At 41.3% G+C, this 15,934-nt stretch overlaps 1 protein-coding gene across 1 annotated transcript; it reads left to right on the forward strand.

Annotated features, from left to right (window-relative positions):
• Positions 1–58: 58 nt before the first annotated feature.
• CMPK1 (cytidine/uridine monophosphate kinase 1) lies at positions 59–14,558 on the forward strand. The gene is made up of 6 exons (XM_079314576.1): positions 59–564; positions 9,151–9,297; positions 10,214–10,366; positions 11,830–11,906; positions 11,994–12,090; positions 12,563–14,558. Exons 1-6 carry the CDS (start codon positions 490–492, stop codon positions 12,602–12,604), a joined length of 591 nt encoding a protein of 196 aa, XP_079170702.1. The 5' UTR covers positions 59–489; the 3' UTR covers positions 12,605–14,558.
• The last annotated feature ends 1,376 nt before the right edge of the window (positions 14,559–15,934 follow it).

Here is a 15,934-nt window from a genome sequence, read left to right on the forward strand (position 1 = left end):
AACCAACCGCCAGCGCGCGCGCAGGGGGTTTAAAAATGCCAGGGGGCGGGGAGCGCGCAGGCGCAGTGCGGCGATGCGGCGGGCGTTGCCATGGCAGCGGAGGCGCCGCTGCCGCCGGGCCGGGCCGGGCCAGGCCGTGCTATCCAATGCCGGAAAGGCCCGTGGCGGGGCGAACAATGAACAGACACGCCAGTCCCGCTGGAGCGCCGCGCCGGTCTCGGCCTTCCCCAGCCGGGGCCCGGGGCCGTGAGTCCCGGCAGAGCCGCCGCCACCGCCAGCCCCGCGCCCACGTGCCCGCCCCGCCCCGCCCGGGACCCGGAAGCACTTTCCCTCCGCGGGGACTGCGCGGCGGCAGCGGTGCCACAGTCACAGCCCCGGTCACAGTCCCGGCCTCGGCCCCGCCGCTCCCCGCCCGCCCTTCGGCCGCCCCACGGCCGCCGCCCCGCCGCCGCTGTCCTGCTGCTGCAACGTCGCCGCCTCCTTCTCCTCATGAAGCCCGTCGTCGTCTTCGTCCTCGGCGGGCCCGGGGCGGGCAAGGGGACGCAGTGCGCTCGCATCGTGGAGGTGAGGTGCGGGGGGTGCGGGACCGCGCGGCCTGGCGCCCCGGCGGCGGGGGGCCCTGGGACTTGTAGGATCCCCTGTGGGGTGCTCGCCTGGGGGTCGTGTCCCGCTCTGCTCCGTGGCGGGACCCCCCTCTGCCTTTCGGTCTGGTCTCTTGTCGAGGCTCCATCCACTCCTCCCCGCTTCGAGGCGATAAATAGCAATAACTAACCCACATCTCCCCGTCGGTGGCTGAAGCGGTGGGGCAGCCCCACTCCAGCCCCTCCGTCCCCCTTCCAGCCCCTGTCAGGCCGCCTGGCCTTTTCCCTTCTGCCTTTCCCCGGGTTCACAGCCCGCCGGTGTGACACCTTTGGGGTTTTCACATCCGCTCTAGGGGCCCGCCTGGAGCTCTGGAGGCTGCCCCGGTTCGGGTGCCCCGCTGTGCCCTGGCGGAGGGCAGGGGCTCCTGCACGGCTCCTTCTGCCCGGGCGGTGCCGGTGGGTGGCTCCCAACACGGCTGCACGGCCACGTCGGTGGCTCCGGGGCTGCCACCCGGATGCTCAGGCAGCTGGCAGAGGAGGTGAGGTGTCTGATAGCCACTGGGAATACGTGCAAATGGATCAAGGTTCATGTCTCCTGAGGCCTGTGCCATAAATGTTACAGCTGGTACAGCAGACATTGCAGGGTGTTGGCTTTTTTTACCAGTGCCATCTCAGTAAGTTGTGGAAATAATATGTTAAAAATAGAACAAATTTTTTTTTTTTTCCTGTGACACAATATGATAGAGGTCAAAGGATATCCTGATCACTTAGATTGTTCATCTTGTTCCTTCTTTTTAGAGCCTGAAACTGACAGTGTAATTTGACTAAACTTCTAGTTACATTATCAAATTTTCAGTTTTCCAAATAAATTTTTGCCTTTTGGGACAGCAAATATCTGAGAAAGAATGGTGGATGATACATGGTGTAGTACTGTCCTTTTTAGCACTGAAAACCGCAGGGGTAATTACAGTGTATCCAGGTGGATAATTACAGAAATAGGGCTGAATGCTTCCAAACATGTATGTTGGATTTGAAACAGCTTTTTTATCTTTTTTTTTTCCTTTTTTTTTTCTTTAATGAGCAGCTGTATGTACTTTTCTTATTAAAAGCCATAACTTCACGGAAAGAAATGGCTAAGAACTGTGATGATGCCCATGTTCCTGAAACTATTCAGTGGGAAACTGTCCCAAAACTTCTGGAACAGGCACGTTGTGTGTGTCCTCTGTTCTGGTGGTGCCCTGTAAGTGCTGTTACAGTTTATCCACGCTGCTGTTACATCCCAGACCTCAGTGATGTATAACTAAGTTAAGTGAATTTGGTCCAGACTAAAAAATGCTGTTATGAAAGATTTAAACCTCAAATTACAGACTTGCATTCAAACCAGCATATTCATGAAATTAAATTGTGGGATGGAAGGTTCACAGTGCTCATAAAGCCTTTTTGGTAAGGTCAAATTCAGTCCCTGGCATGTAGCAAACAAATGAGCTCAAACTGTAGGGGAACCTTGTAGGCTGTCATTAATGGCTTTCAGTAAACCATTAGTGTGGCCTCAGGACTGAAGTACCTTGTGTGGCTGCTGGCCTGTGTTTAGGAGGATAAATGCCCATGGCTGATATAATTGGATAAAGACCACTTTATTAGAAAGAGTTCAAATGAGCCATTGCTACTAAATTATATTTCCAGCTAGAAAGGGAAAAAGAAAAACCTTGCTTTTGCAGTATTTATTTTCTTCTCTAAGCCTGGAAAGAGAAATCCAAATTCAAATAAGTGCAAATTTGCTTTAATTCTGCTAATCCTGTTCACTACATGGAAAGAAGTTTATTGATGTCAGTGAGCTGACAGTAGAAGGCACTCAGACCTGTTGATGCAACTTTCCTGCTGGCTCAGACACCTCCACAAGAGTCACTGGCTAGACTGGGAGGCAGAGAGGCTCTGAGGCAGTTTAAAGAACAGCTGGACTGATGCAAGTGTGCTGGAAAACTTTAGAGAAAGGGCACATGAACAGGGAAGTGTGGGTGAAACACAGCAGAAGAGCTGGAGAGAGCAGCTTTTCCAAGCACAGATCCTCAGTGTGGCCCCTGGCAGCCCCCAGGGAGCCCTGCTGCAGGCAACTGAGCAGCCTGTGTGCAGTCAATGCTGCCTTTAGCTTGAAAGTGTATTTTTATTTGTGTTTTAAACCCTGCTGGCAGTTTGCCACGGAGAAAAGGGGGCTGTAGCTAAGTAATAATAAACTTCATTCATCCTTGTTGCAAATGGATGCAGTAGTATTAGTTTACATTTGGAATGAATCTGACCCAGTATCTTGCTGTAGAGCTGAAGGTTGTGCTGAACAAAAAGTCAGTATGAGCTATAAATATGTCTTGGTTGCTATTCATACTGGAGATTTGGGACAGAGCACATCACATGTGGAAGAAGTCTCATTTGGCTGAGGTGAGCTTTTGTATGAATTTAGCATCAAACCATTTTTATTAAAAACCAAGGGTGTCTGTGTTTTGTAGTGTAAAGGGGATATTATGTACTTACTACCTGGGAACGATTTCTCCAAGAAGTGTTGTAATTTTTTTTGCTGACTTTGCTTTATGTTCCCAAAAAAAGGGGAGGTGGGTATCCCTTGTTGTGGGTGAAATATGTATTTGTTAAGAACTAGCCTAAATCATAACTGCTCAATATGTGTTTGCTGGAGTCCCTGAATGTGGAGAAGGCGTGTATGCATGCCAAATTTGGACACAAATGGAGAAATTATATGAGGGAAGAAGACCTAATAACAAGTGGAAATGGATATTGACACAATGTAAGAAAGGGAGCAGTGGGTAAGTGATTAGGATTCTTTATCTCTACAGATAAGCTTGGATGAGACAGCTGAACCAGGCTGGTTTTTTCTGATACGGTGGGAAGACTCGACTCCTGTATGTTCCATAGACACAGAATTGTCAGAGAAATGCAAATGTAGCAGAACTGCTGCTGTTCTGGAGCAGTTCCTCCTATTTAGAGAGGGATGAAGCAGAATTCCCTCTTAAGTTCTTATCCTCTCCCTTCCAGCTCTGCAGATTAACTCCTGAAACCTTTCTCAGCTTTGTTAGGTGGAGTTTGCCATCATCTGGGACTGTTGCATTGCTGTCATGTGAGGCAGAATATTTGAGCTATAGTTGAATGATGTCATTTGAATGCAGGTTCTTGCAATAACCTTCATGCTTTCCACAGTGGCCGTGAGATAATGAAATGTGCTTTATTGCTGACTTCTGAACTTTGGTATAAAATCATTACGGTAAAGTCAAGGGAAAAAAATGCATTCAGCAAATCTGCACAAAAAATGCTTTTTTATGCTTAAATTTTAAATCCTTATAACCTCTGCCTGAGAGGCAAAGCTCTTTGGTTGGTGGGAAGGATAATAACTAAATCAGTTGTCTTTATTCCGAGCAAGATTTGAATTGTACTTTTTTGTCTGTTTGTTTTGGCAAGGTGATCTGTAGAGATTTGGGGTATGCAAGAAATTGCTCACTGTGTACCTAAAATATAATTCACCTCCACCACAGCCCTATCCTGTATGTTTGTGGTTAAATCTAAAATTAATTCCACAAAGTGGGATGCTGAGCTTTCTCGTTTTTATAAGAGCATAAGTTAATATCCAAATAGAAAAAGCTGTTAAGTTGCTTTGGGATGTATGATAAGAAGATTTCCTAGGGTGAAGGAAACAATGCAAAGAAGAATTCATTGTATCAGAAATGCTCCTCTGAAAGTAGCAGAGGATTTAGGTTTTGCTGTCATGTGTTAATTGTATTCTAGAAGTCTGCTGAGATACACCGTAAACTTCCTTGAAATAAAAACAGTGTTTAAATTGTTTGCTTTAAACTCAGCTTCTGAAACCTCTTTAATGAGTGTCCTATATTAGTATTCTACTTAGCCTTAAGTTGTCATAGTTGGTATAGAATATAAATTTATATTTCTGAACTTTGGAGCTTTTTTAAACAACACGGTGAGTGTTTAAATCTACCCCCTGAAGATTTATCCCTGAATATTTCCATTTTGCAGAACACTAGGCATTAAATGTTAGACTTTGCTAAACATACTGAGTGCCTTGTATTGAGCCAGTGCTCCTGAAGCACCCTGGGTGCTCTGTTTGCACCCCTCCCTTGGAGGAAGTGGCAGTGGGATCTCCATTGTGTGTTTTGGTTTGTTAATGTGGAGTTTTGTTTGCTTTTATTTCCCAGAGACAATAACATATTTCAAACTAAGAAAATTTCTTCATTTTTTAAATTGGAATAAACAGACAGAATGTCTATTACTGCGTTATAGTCTGTACCTCAAAGATTTAATTTCATGTGCTAGTAGAACAGACAGAAGTTTTCTAGGTAAAAAAAAAAACTCCAAAAGCTGCAGGCTTTGCACAGTTCTGCTTTTATTTTAACTAGTTCTTGAATGGTGTATGTAGCAAATTTTGGTTGTTTATTAAGGTTGCCCAAGATTTGACAGGTCAGAACTAGAGCAATAAAAGTTTGTATTTTATTTGTTTAAATCTTAAGCCCTGTGACTTTCATTTTCAAACTAGCAATGATAAGCCAAGATAGGAGTCAAGGTCAAAGCAGTAATTTGTGTTTCTCTTGCTTGTCAGCTTCTGCTCTCTTAAGGAAGTCTCAAGCTGTGTGTTTAGTGGGGAGATGTGTTGCAGGACCACAGGGCTGAATCAGAAATAAACCCCGTGTCCCTCGGAAAGGGCTGTGGGAGGGATCCCAGTGCCACACACCCCCGATCCTGCCTGTCACCCCCGATCCTCGCTGACTGCCCGGGATTGCCGGGGCAGACTCCGCCTGGTTCCAGCGGGACACAGATGTGACTCATGGATTTCCAGTTCTTTGCATCTGTTGTTGTATTCACTGAAAACAAAGCGTGTTCTGTCTGCAGAGTGAAAGTTGCAAATCCCGGCTGACAAGGGAGCAGGAAGGGCTGGAGGACAGGGGAGGGAATCCCGGGGAGGCTGCAGTGTCAGGTTGGAATTTGGAGGTGTGGAGCACACAGTGTGTCCCACTTTGTCCTGCTGTGATGGGACTGACTGACCAGGCAGAGGCAAACAGCAAGTGGTGTTCTGATCTGCTCTATCCCTGCTCCTGTGATGGGATTGGTGGAAACTTGAGCTCACCTTTCTATTTCACTGGGATTTTTTTAAGAATTATTTTTATTTGTTGTCTTTTTAAAGCAAAAGAGGATGATGTCTCGAGTGGTGCAGCACTTTTTTCATTCACAGTTGATTTTTGTAGGTTATATTTGGAGACCCATACTTCAAAAAAATGGTTTTAAATATAATGAGAACTTGTGTAATAAGTAGATGTGGTGGTCACACTACTCTTGCCAGTTTTAATCAAGGTGTTTGAGGCACAAAGTTTTCTTTCATTTTAGGTGAGGGAAACCTTCAGCAAGTGTCCTGAATTGGAGCAGATCATTGCAGCACCAAGGGCTTGCACTACTTGTGTAATGATGAGAACTTGTGTAATAGTAACTTACCAATTTAATCTTCTTTTACTTCTTCTAGATCACACCAGTCTGACTGCATAGCAGAAAACATCTCTGAAATACATTTTAGAATAGTTAATATTGTATTTTCTTTTTTCTTCTCTGTAAAACCAAAATGTCTCCAGATTTTCAGTGCTTGGCATACAAGTATTTGGAATTTTTCTTTTTACCTATTTTTTTTTTTTTCCAAGTTGTCCTTTCAGTCTGACATCATGTGCCTAGTAAGAGCTGGGGAAACTGCTTTTTCATTGTTTGGCAACCACAGTCCTGCTCCCTTTTTGATTGCAGAGAAGGATTAGGTGGGAGTGGCAACGAGTCACATTCTGAGATTGCATCAAGATGTGCTTGGCACTGCTGGCAAGTCCTGCTGCCACAAGGCAGACCTTGTCAAGACCCAGGAGTGTTTAGATCCGTGTTTTGTTTCTTCTCCTCTTGCTCCAGTTCATGATGCTTGCTGAGGGTTTCTGTGACCTAAAATGAAAGAAAACTTTGTGCCCTGAACGCCTTGATTAAAACTGGCAAGGGCAGCACAAGCACCACATCTCTGAAACCTTCTGTGTGTGGAGCAGCAGCCAAGCTGTTCTCCCCCCTTGTTTGCATTGTTTAAACCCACGTGTTTTCTTTGGCTCTTGGCTCAGTACAGTTCACAAATAGATGTTTTGCCCCTGAAGGAGAGGTTTGTTTTTCTTATTGCCTGGTTAAGCCATTCTGAGGGTTAGTCTTGAATATAATTTATTATTATCTCAAGTCTATTTGTACAATGGCACTTTAAAACACTTCTGTCTTTTACTTTCAGTTCAGCTGTTAAAAACTACTTTAGTTTGCTGTTGCAAAAGACAGAGAATTCCAAAAATTGTTTGACTCAATTTCATTTTCATGCATGAAAAGGGAAATGCCAAGGAAAATTAAATGGTTTGGTAATCCTCTAAAAGCTAAGGGATTATATTTTCCTCCTGTTTTCTCCTTTGTAGAAACCTGATGTTAAAAAAATCATCATTCTCTAACTTTAGCAAGAAGAACTACGTGTTAATTTAGCATTCAGCAGAATAATGTTTCTTGCTTATAAGGAACAATTTATTCTGGTTTTTGGCTTCTGTAGGTTATAAATATTTAGATTTGCAATTAGTTAGGCATATCCAAATGCAGTGTACATTAAAGCAAGAGTACGGTGAGCTTACAGAGGATGTTTGTGAAGCTTTTCCTTCACACTTAGAGAAAAATCTTGCTTGTGTTTTGCCAACTGTGTACAGTTTTGGAGATTTAGGTAATTATATCCCTTCTTAAATTATGACTATGGCAGAACTAACTTTCCATGCTTTTGTGGGTGAAATTGGAAAGCAACTGAAATGTTTTAAAGTCACTTAGTGGGTTGTGTAATATTTCTGTTGTACTTAGTTCAGTAGCCAAGTTTTTAAATCCTAAGTTCACAGCCTCACCAAGTGTGTAGTCACATTATTATGCCTCTCAGGCACCTTGTTTGAAATTTGCTTTGGATGTTGCTGCAGCCAAACTGATAACCCTGAAATTTTTTGCTGCTGCTTTTGTTTTGTGCAAACTTTCAGATGAGCCTGTATGTGTGTGCTGTGTTTTGGATGTATAGCTAGCCTTAGGTAATCACCAAGGAGATGTCTTTATTGCCTCTTTGGATGGACTTATATTTGCTCGAGGAGCATAGCGCGCTTTGTTAGTTGTTTTCTTGCAGTGTTAAATGAGCTGAGAAAATTATTATTTTGAGCTGTGAAATTTCCTTTATAACAATGCATTTCTCTTTGGTAGGAATGTATGTGTGTGCTTGCACTAGGTATCTATTTACAATGTTAAATGCCTGAGAAACTCACATGTTAAATAATTTCGTCAGTATTTTTCATAAGTGACTATTTTAGCTGTGGTTTGAGGTGAAAGAGCAATGGTGTGTGCTGTTTTCCTGTACACTATCAGGTTGCTAGATCTGAACCTGATATCTCTGCTCTCCCTGTTTACTCTATGTGGTGTGACAGAGGGTGGCACCAGCGTAGGTATTTACCTTCATCTAAAACGTCATCCTTAGGAGATGTCACTGGCTTTTCCCAAGGGCTGGTCATCCCAGGGAAGGAGGTAGCAGGGGCAGGAGGAGTGTTTGTGCAGCTGCTGTGTTATGGGTGATTTCCCCAAAGTAGGGGAGGAAGTTGGTGCCAGAACCTCAACATTAACACAGAGATTTCTCACTTACCCTGTACTTGGGACATCTCTCCAGCTCCAAAGGACTTTCAATCACCCTATGTGTTTTCTTTAAGTAGGTCATTAAACAAAACTTTCGTCTTGTCTTGTTTTCAAACATAACAAAATTTCTTTTGAAAGCTGTACACAGATAGCTGACCAAAGCCCTGTTGAGCATTTTACTCAAGGATGTCCAAGTTCTGGGCCCCTCACCTCAGAAAGACATTGAGGTGCTGGAGAGTCCAGAGAAGGATAATGGAGCTGGTGAAGGGTCTGAGAGTGAGAGCTGTGACCAGCAGCTGAGGGAGCAGGGGGTGTTTGGCCTGAAGAAAGGGAGGCTTAGGGGAAACCTTGTCATTCACAACTCCCTGAAAGGAGTTTGTACTGAAACAAGAGTCAACCCCTTCTCCCAGGCAACCAGCAACAGGACAAGAGGAAATGGCCTCAAGGTGCACCAGGAGAGGTTCAGGTTGGACATTGGAAGAATTTCCGCACTGAAATGGGTGTCAGACACTGGAACAGGCTGCTCAGGGAGGTGATGGAGTCATCATTCATGAAAACATTCGACTTCATGTGGCACTTAAAGCTTTGGTTTACTTGTCACAATGGTGCTTGGTCACAGGCTGGGCTTGATGATCCTGGAGGTCTTTTCCATTCTTCATGACTCTGATTCTTACTGTGTGTGTTGTGTGCAGAGCGTGCTGTATTGTCACACTGAAGATGGAGCAGATCCATCACTAGTAAGATGCTGTTCCCTGGGTTTTTGTGGTGCAGTGCAAGGATGAACAGTGCTGACAGTGTTGACAGATGTTGGGTTTGCACAAATGCTGTGTCTGAAGGGAGCCTGTGTTTGTCTTGCCCGTTGCAGAAGTATGGCTACACGCACCTTTCTGCTGGTGACCTTCTCCGGGATGAGCGCAAGAGGCCGGGCTCCCAGTATGGAGAACTCATTGAGAACTACATTAAGGAGGGGGAGATCGTGCCTGTTGAAATAACAATCAGCTTGCTGAAGAGGGTAAGGAAAGGGCTATTTCCTTGCAGGGTCACTCCTGCAGGCTGAGCAACAAAGCAGTGCTGTGTTCTGACAGAAATGCCTTTCCTCCAGTGTGAGCACATGAATGGGCAGACACTGCCCATGGGAGCTGCTTCTCAGCAATCACTTGTGTTTCTTTCTGACTGCTGGAGGGCTGATGGCCTCCCTTACCTGGGATATGGGTAAAAGGATTCATCTTTTCATATTTTCCTTTATTTTTAGTAGCTCTAGGAAAATCAGTGAAACTGTGTTTCTTATTTCCCTGCACTAGCTTTTGGACCTCTTGGACCATTCAGTCATATTTGATTGGAGGTGTTAAAGGCACTAAGATTTGTTATTTTTATCAAAATAGATAGTCAGGTGAAGGAGAAGAGTGAACACCTACTGATGTTCTTGTGGAAGGAAAAGCTTCAACCTCTATTGGATGTCCATGAAAACAATAGGAGTATACCTTTGGTCCATGAAAACAATGGGAGTATCTCTTTCAAGTAAAAAAAAAAAAAAAAAAAAAAGGCTGCTAAAGGCACTAAATTTATCTGGATCTTTTACCTTCAAATTAATTCTAGATCAGGGATCTTCTGATGTCTTATTGTGTAAAGACACTTCCCAGTATCTTGTAGAAAACAAGCTTTAAAGCTGGGATTTATTACAGGATTTGTTTGTTACAAGATTTTTGAGCTTTGTGAAATAATTAATTCAATTTGAACAATAGCTGTGTTGGTACATCAGTGAATTAACCAGCATGCATTGAAAGTGAAACAAAGCACATTTTGTAAATCTGCAATAATCCTAAAATAAATGCCTCTCAGCTTACCATGTCAACATCTTGGGGGTAAATTAATAAATAGATAAATCAGAGTATGTGCAGGAGATTGTGAATTGAATTATCTTTTATCAGGCTATGGATCAAACAATGGCTGCCAATTCCCAGAAGAACAAGTTTTTGATTGATGGATTTCCCAGGAATGAAGATAATCTTCAAGGCTGGAATAAAACTATGGATGGAAAAGCGGATGTTTCCTTTGTTCTCTTCTTTGATTGTGACAATGAGGTAATGAAGTGTGTAATTTTGTAACTTCCTTTCTTGCAATATTGTGGGAATCATTCAAGAAGAACAATTAAACTCTGACAGGGAGAATGGACTAATGTAAGAGTAGAAGGAAAACTTGGCCTGGGTGTTTAAAGGATTTTCTGGCAACTTGTTTTAGTAGATGAAAAGCTGCCTGTTTATTGAAATGAACAGCTAATGACACTTAGTAAAATTACATGTGAATAAATTATATTAAGGAAGTACTTCAGGCAATTGCATTCTCAAAAAAAAAATGTATCTAAACTTTAAACACAAAATTATTTGGTAACTTTTCAGAAAATATTACTCTGTTTACTCTTAGTAATTTATTGTTTAGTCCAAAATGAACTTGGTACAATGTCTGCTTTAATTCTTGAAGTGCATCTGTATTTTCATAGTTATTAGCTATGCTATAGGATAGTCAGTAATCAACATTTTATTCAGCAAGTCATTAAAGTACAAGGGCATTTTGACAGTGATGCATTACATTCATTTAACAAGTGCCATGATGTGCTGTCTTTTTAATTTGTCAGTGCCCTTGAGCATAAAAACTGTTACAAGTATCCCAGCACCTTAAGCTGACTTTTTTCCTTTTATCCCTTTCCCCAACTTCCCTAGATTTTTTTTTTACTTATTTGCAATTATTTGGTAATCTTACAGAGCATGTGAGGGATTATTATTTTTCTATTAGAACCTCAAATAAGACTAAATTCATTTTTTCACTTGGTGGGACATTAATATTGTAATTCTGATTTTATTAGATCTAAAAATACACAATGCCTAATTGATCTTTATCATGATTGTACAGTATAGGAAAAAAATTTTTTTAACCATTGTCTTTTGCATGACTAGGATAAATGTATTCATGGTGTGTACATGTGTCAGCTTTGCTTATTTAACTGAAGGTTTAAAACTTACTTCATTGGGACATTTCTAGTTATGGTTAATTCTTCATTTTTTACTTAGATTTTTGAAGTCTTCATTATAGCAATGTTAGGCAAGAACATTTTAACTGACAATAATTTAGTATTGTCACTTTGCCTTACAAAATTCTTGAGAGAACATACAGTGACTTTCCTTTAGTGCAGACATATATTAATAGTCCCATTTGACATGCTGCTTTTCAGAAAGCCTGAACACATCCTTGTAAGTCAGGTAATTTTCTTTTTTTTAATGTCTCAGGCTGGGGACCCAATCAAATCACAGAGCTTGATGCTGCTTTTACTTCCTCTGACCCCAATCCCATTTCATAAACTGAATTGTAAACCATCATCCTTCTCTAGAAGGAACTAACATCCCTTGTGAGTTCTGCTTACATCCACCAGATCTGGCCTGTATTTTGTGTGCCAGGCCAATTTAGATGTAGAGGATTTTTGGTTGCTCCTGCTCTGAGGATGACAGCTTGTGTTCCTGGCTGTAGTCACCCTTTTGATGTGTTTTTGCAGATTTGTATCGGCCGCTGTCTTGAAAGAGGCAAGAGCAGCGGTAGGAGTGATGATAACCGGGAGAGCCTGGAGAAGAGGTATTGTCTTCAAAACTTTTCTGTTCCCTTCTCTTTGTATTTTACTATGTAACCTGGGGTTTTTTTTCTCCCTGTGCTTTCTCTTAGAATTCATACATATCTGCAGTCTACTAGGCCTATCATAGATTTGTATGAGAGAATGGGAAAAGTCAGGAAAGTCGATGCATCTAAATCTGTTGATGAAGTAAGTATCTAAGCCAAAAAACATGGGGATGACAGGGTGGCAGGGTGCATATTTTTTGGCATTCTTCTGAAATGTGTGTGTGATTAACCAGCTAATTAAGAACTGATTTTATTACTCAGGGATATTGTGGCACTCTTGATTTGACTCTTGAAGGACCGAGTAAGATGTGAATAACTTTAGGAAATTGATTTGTTCTGCTTGAGTGTGAGCTGGACTAAACACATTTCCAGTGTTTCTGTGTTTAATAGGGTCTTGTCTTTTTCATTTTCATGAGGTTTTGCTTTTCTGAAGTAATGTTGCTCTTCTGACTGCTTTCCAAAATTGATGCCAATTTCACTGTCAAAAAATTTCTGTGAATGTTTTAAAAAACCCCTATGTATTTCTAAAAGTACTGTCAAATACTGTTTATGTTGATTTAACTTGGAATAACTGTTTGATGAATGCTTCATAAATTTCTTCTTTATCTTTTTAGGTTTTTGAAAAAGTTGTACAAATTTTCGACAAAGAAGGCTAATTCCCAGCTTCAAACTTCATTTAAACTTGTGCTTGAATCTTGCTTGAATAGCTGCTACTGCAGTCCACTTTTTGTAATTATTTTAAAAGATTTTTTTATTTTTTTTCACATATCTAATGATGATTGGCAAAACAGTTGATTAGAAATGGATCTGTTTTTTAAATAGGAAATCATTTCATGTGGCAATTGTATACAAGTTTCAGGGTTCTCCATTAGTGCAAGTTCAGTTACTCACATGGCAGAATCACAGTTAATACATCTTGCTGCAAAAAGTTTTTATTCTGTCACAGTTCTGTGCCTGTCATGGGCAGTCCTTCTTCTTCCTTATTGCTGCATGCCTGCTTTCTTTTTAAGGATCAACTGAACAGCAGCATTAGGCAATGAAGGACCCATATACCTTGGTTTTTTTGGATGCTTGGACCAAATTTCGCAGGTTTTTTTTCCAAGTATAATTTTGCCCAAAATTCTCTTATATCTCCAGACCTGAATTCTCTAAGTCAAGCTGCAGTTAGTGCAAGAATCTGTTTTAGCAGTTCTCACAAAACTATTACATATGCTTATCAAGAACAGACATACAAAGTACTTTATGGAAAGTGGTGCTTCCTTATGACTCTGGATGTAAACTGTCTTGCAAGTTCTTGGATGACATGGCCCTGGATTTTTCCTTGTTTTTGTTTGCAAAAGATGAAGAAAGTCAGTTTAATATTTCAATACTCATTTCTATAAATGATAGTTATATTCTTAATTACAGCATGGTCTTCACAAGATGGCAAAGCTGTTAGTGTACAGTAAGCAAAATCTTCTGACAGTTCTTTTGTAACAAGTGGAAGGGTTTTTTCCTTATTATTATTGAAATACTGTGTTACCAAATGCTTTAAGGTTTGTTATCTGGGGAAATATTTTTAGGTTAACTAGTGAATATGTTTCCCTAAAAATGTGTAATTTTAATAGGTGTTTGTTTGAGAAGTTTGTAAGTTATTGCACTTTTGTTACGACGTGGTCAGCTAAGGGGAAGATAAATTGCAGAGAAAAGTTTCATTCCCTGGAATAGTCTCGTGCTTCCCCATGTTCTCTTGAATAAGCCAAGTGCAGTCAGCTGGGGTGAGCAGAGCACTGGTTGAAACAACCTGGTTGAAATGTTTGCACAGATGTTGTGCAATTTTGTCTTTTTCTGTCCCCTGTATAGTATGCATAGGTCTGGGGGGGCCCAACCATGCATTCCTTTCATGCCCTAAGCTTCCACTGACAGCCTGAAGATGAGAGTTTGAACTGATTTTAGTGCTAGAGTGGTTGTTGCTACATTTACTGATGCTCTAATTGGTTTGTGACATGCTAAGTACACAGAATTGCAATTTGGAAATCTTGGCGCTCAGCTTTTCTTTATTCATGACTTTCTCTATTTAGGAAAAAGTTTAAATTAAGCTTAGCTTTTAGTTAGAATCAGATGTGCTGGTCCTCATCCTGCAGTCAGATTTGTATTTTCAGGAATTCTCATCTTGCGGAGCTTGTTAAGGCTGCTGGACTGGGGAAGAGTGCAGAAACAAGGGTAAGCTGCAGTAGCTTTTCTAGTCTGGTAGGAGTTCAGGTAATGGACTGGCCACAAATAGCTGTTTACTACTGCAGAATATATGGACCATGACTGCTTTTGTGAGTGTGGGAGGCCAATGCTCTCACTTTATGAATTTCTGCTTTAAAAAACAAAAAAAAGAAAATGGGGAATTTAGCTCTTACTGTATAAGTATGCTGACATGGATAGGATCCAGCAAAACCTCATGTTTTAATATGAAGGTTAGAATCAGGGTTTTTCAAAAAATACTTTAAACTGGATTCTTTAATTCAATTAGAGAGATTTAATTAACTCTTGCTTCTAAGTTATTGGATTTTCAAATTCTATTCAGAATTTTCTCTCATCATATACTTTTCTGTGTATTTAAGTACTGAAACAAAAAATAAAGCAACCAACCTCTGAAGCAAGTTTTAGAAAAACACCAAACAACGTTTTGGCAATATTGAATTTGGAGTGGATTGTAATGTGTCTGTGCAAGGACTAGATTTTTTGTTATTTTATTTATTGAAGATGCCATTAAATGTGTTACCACTTATTTCAAGATGGACTTATGATTGAAATAAAGTTAAAGGCAGTATGCCAATGTGTTGTGACCATTTAGCAGCAAAACTGTAAAAAAGAATTTTAAGAGATCCAATAAACTTTGTTCTGTGGCTTAATGGGTGCTTGCCTTACAGTTATCTGTCACAAGGTATATTTTTCATATATATCCATCTATATAAAGGGAGTATTTATTAGAGTTAAATACTTCATGAGGCCACATGCACAGGTATGTGTATAAAAGTTGTTTTCACCATCAAAAATGGAGTCCTGAAGATCCTTTTAGGCACAAGAGAAGATCAGGCCATTGCCTGTGGAATTGGTACCTTTTCTTGATTATACAGGTTTGTCAAATGACTGTATTCATATAGTTGTGCAGTGATAATTCATTTGGTATGTGTGAAAGTTTAGTGACTTGGAGTGGTCTAGGAAACACAACCTGTTGTGCACCTGCTGTTTGAGACATTTTTGGTCTGGATTTCTCATGATTCCTTGCTCAATCAGCAGCTGATCTCCTGACTGCCATTCTTCTGGCTGTGCAGCACATGCCTACGTGCTGTACTCCAGGCTGTTCTTAAGGAGATTGGCACAGCATAATATTCTCTATAAAAGAAACAGAGAGGCTGCCAGGCTTATTTTAAAATAACCCATTTTATGGAAAAGTCTATTGCAAAAGAGGTTGTTTTGTCACATGTACCTTACCATTAAACAACTTGTTGAACTGAAAATTATAGAATCATTTGGGTTGGAACAGACCTCTAAGACAGATCGAGTCCATCTCTTCCAGCTTTAAACTTTGCACTGGAAAGATTTGCAGAGCTGGTCTGAAAGGGGTGGGGCAAAGCAGGGGATTTTTCAAGTAGTGGTAGGTTCCTTTCTGCTGCTAAATCTGCAGAGGCTAAACTTTTGCTGAGACCTCACCCTGAATTTGTAGCATCTCCTCAAGAATGGACTGAAAGGGGCAAAGCTGCCCATCGGATTTGCACCTTTTGGGCAGAGATTTTTGAATTAAGTCTCCCACTTTGGGAATAAGAGCAAGCAGAGAAGCCCATAAGCATGCACTTGAGAATTGCCTCAATGTAAGATCCCCTACTAGGAACAATTTGTCCTTAATAAGAAGAGCTGGCTTGTGAGACAGTTTCAAGGTCTTGTGGAAAATTCTGTGTTTCACAGCAGTGGGAATATCTGTGCTGCTGCCCAGGCTGCACTGGGGAGAAGGGGAG

Source organism: Erithacus rubecula (assembly GCF_903797595.1).
Source record: "Erithacus rubecula genome assembly, chromosome: 10".
Classification (NCBI taxonomy): Eukaryota; Metazoa; Chordata; class Aves; order Passeriformes; family Muscicapidae; genus Erithacus; species Erithacus rubecula.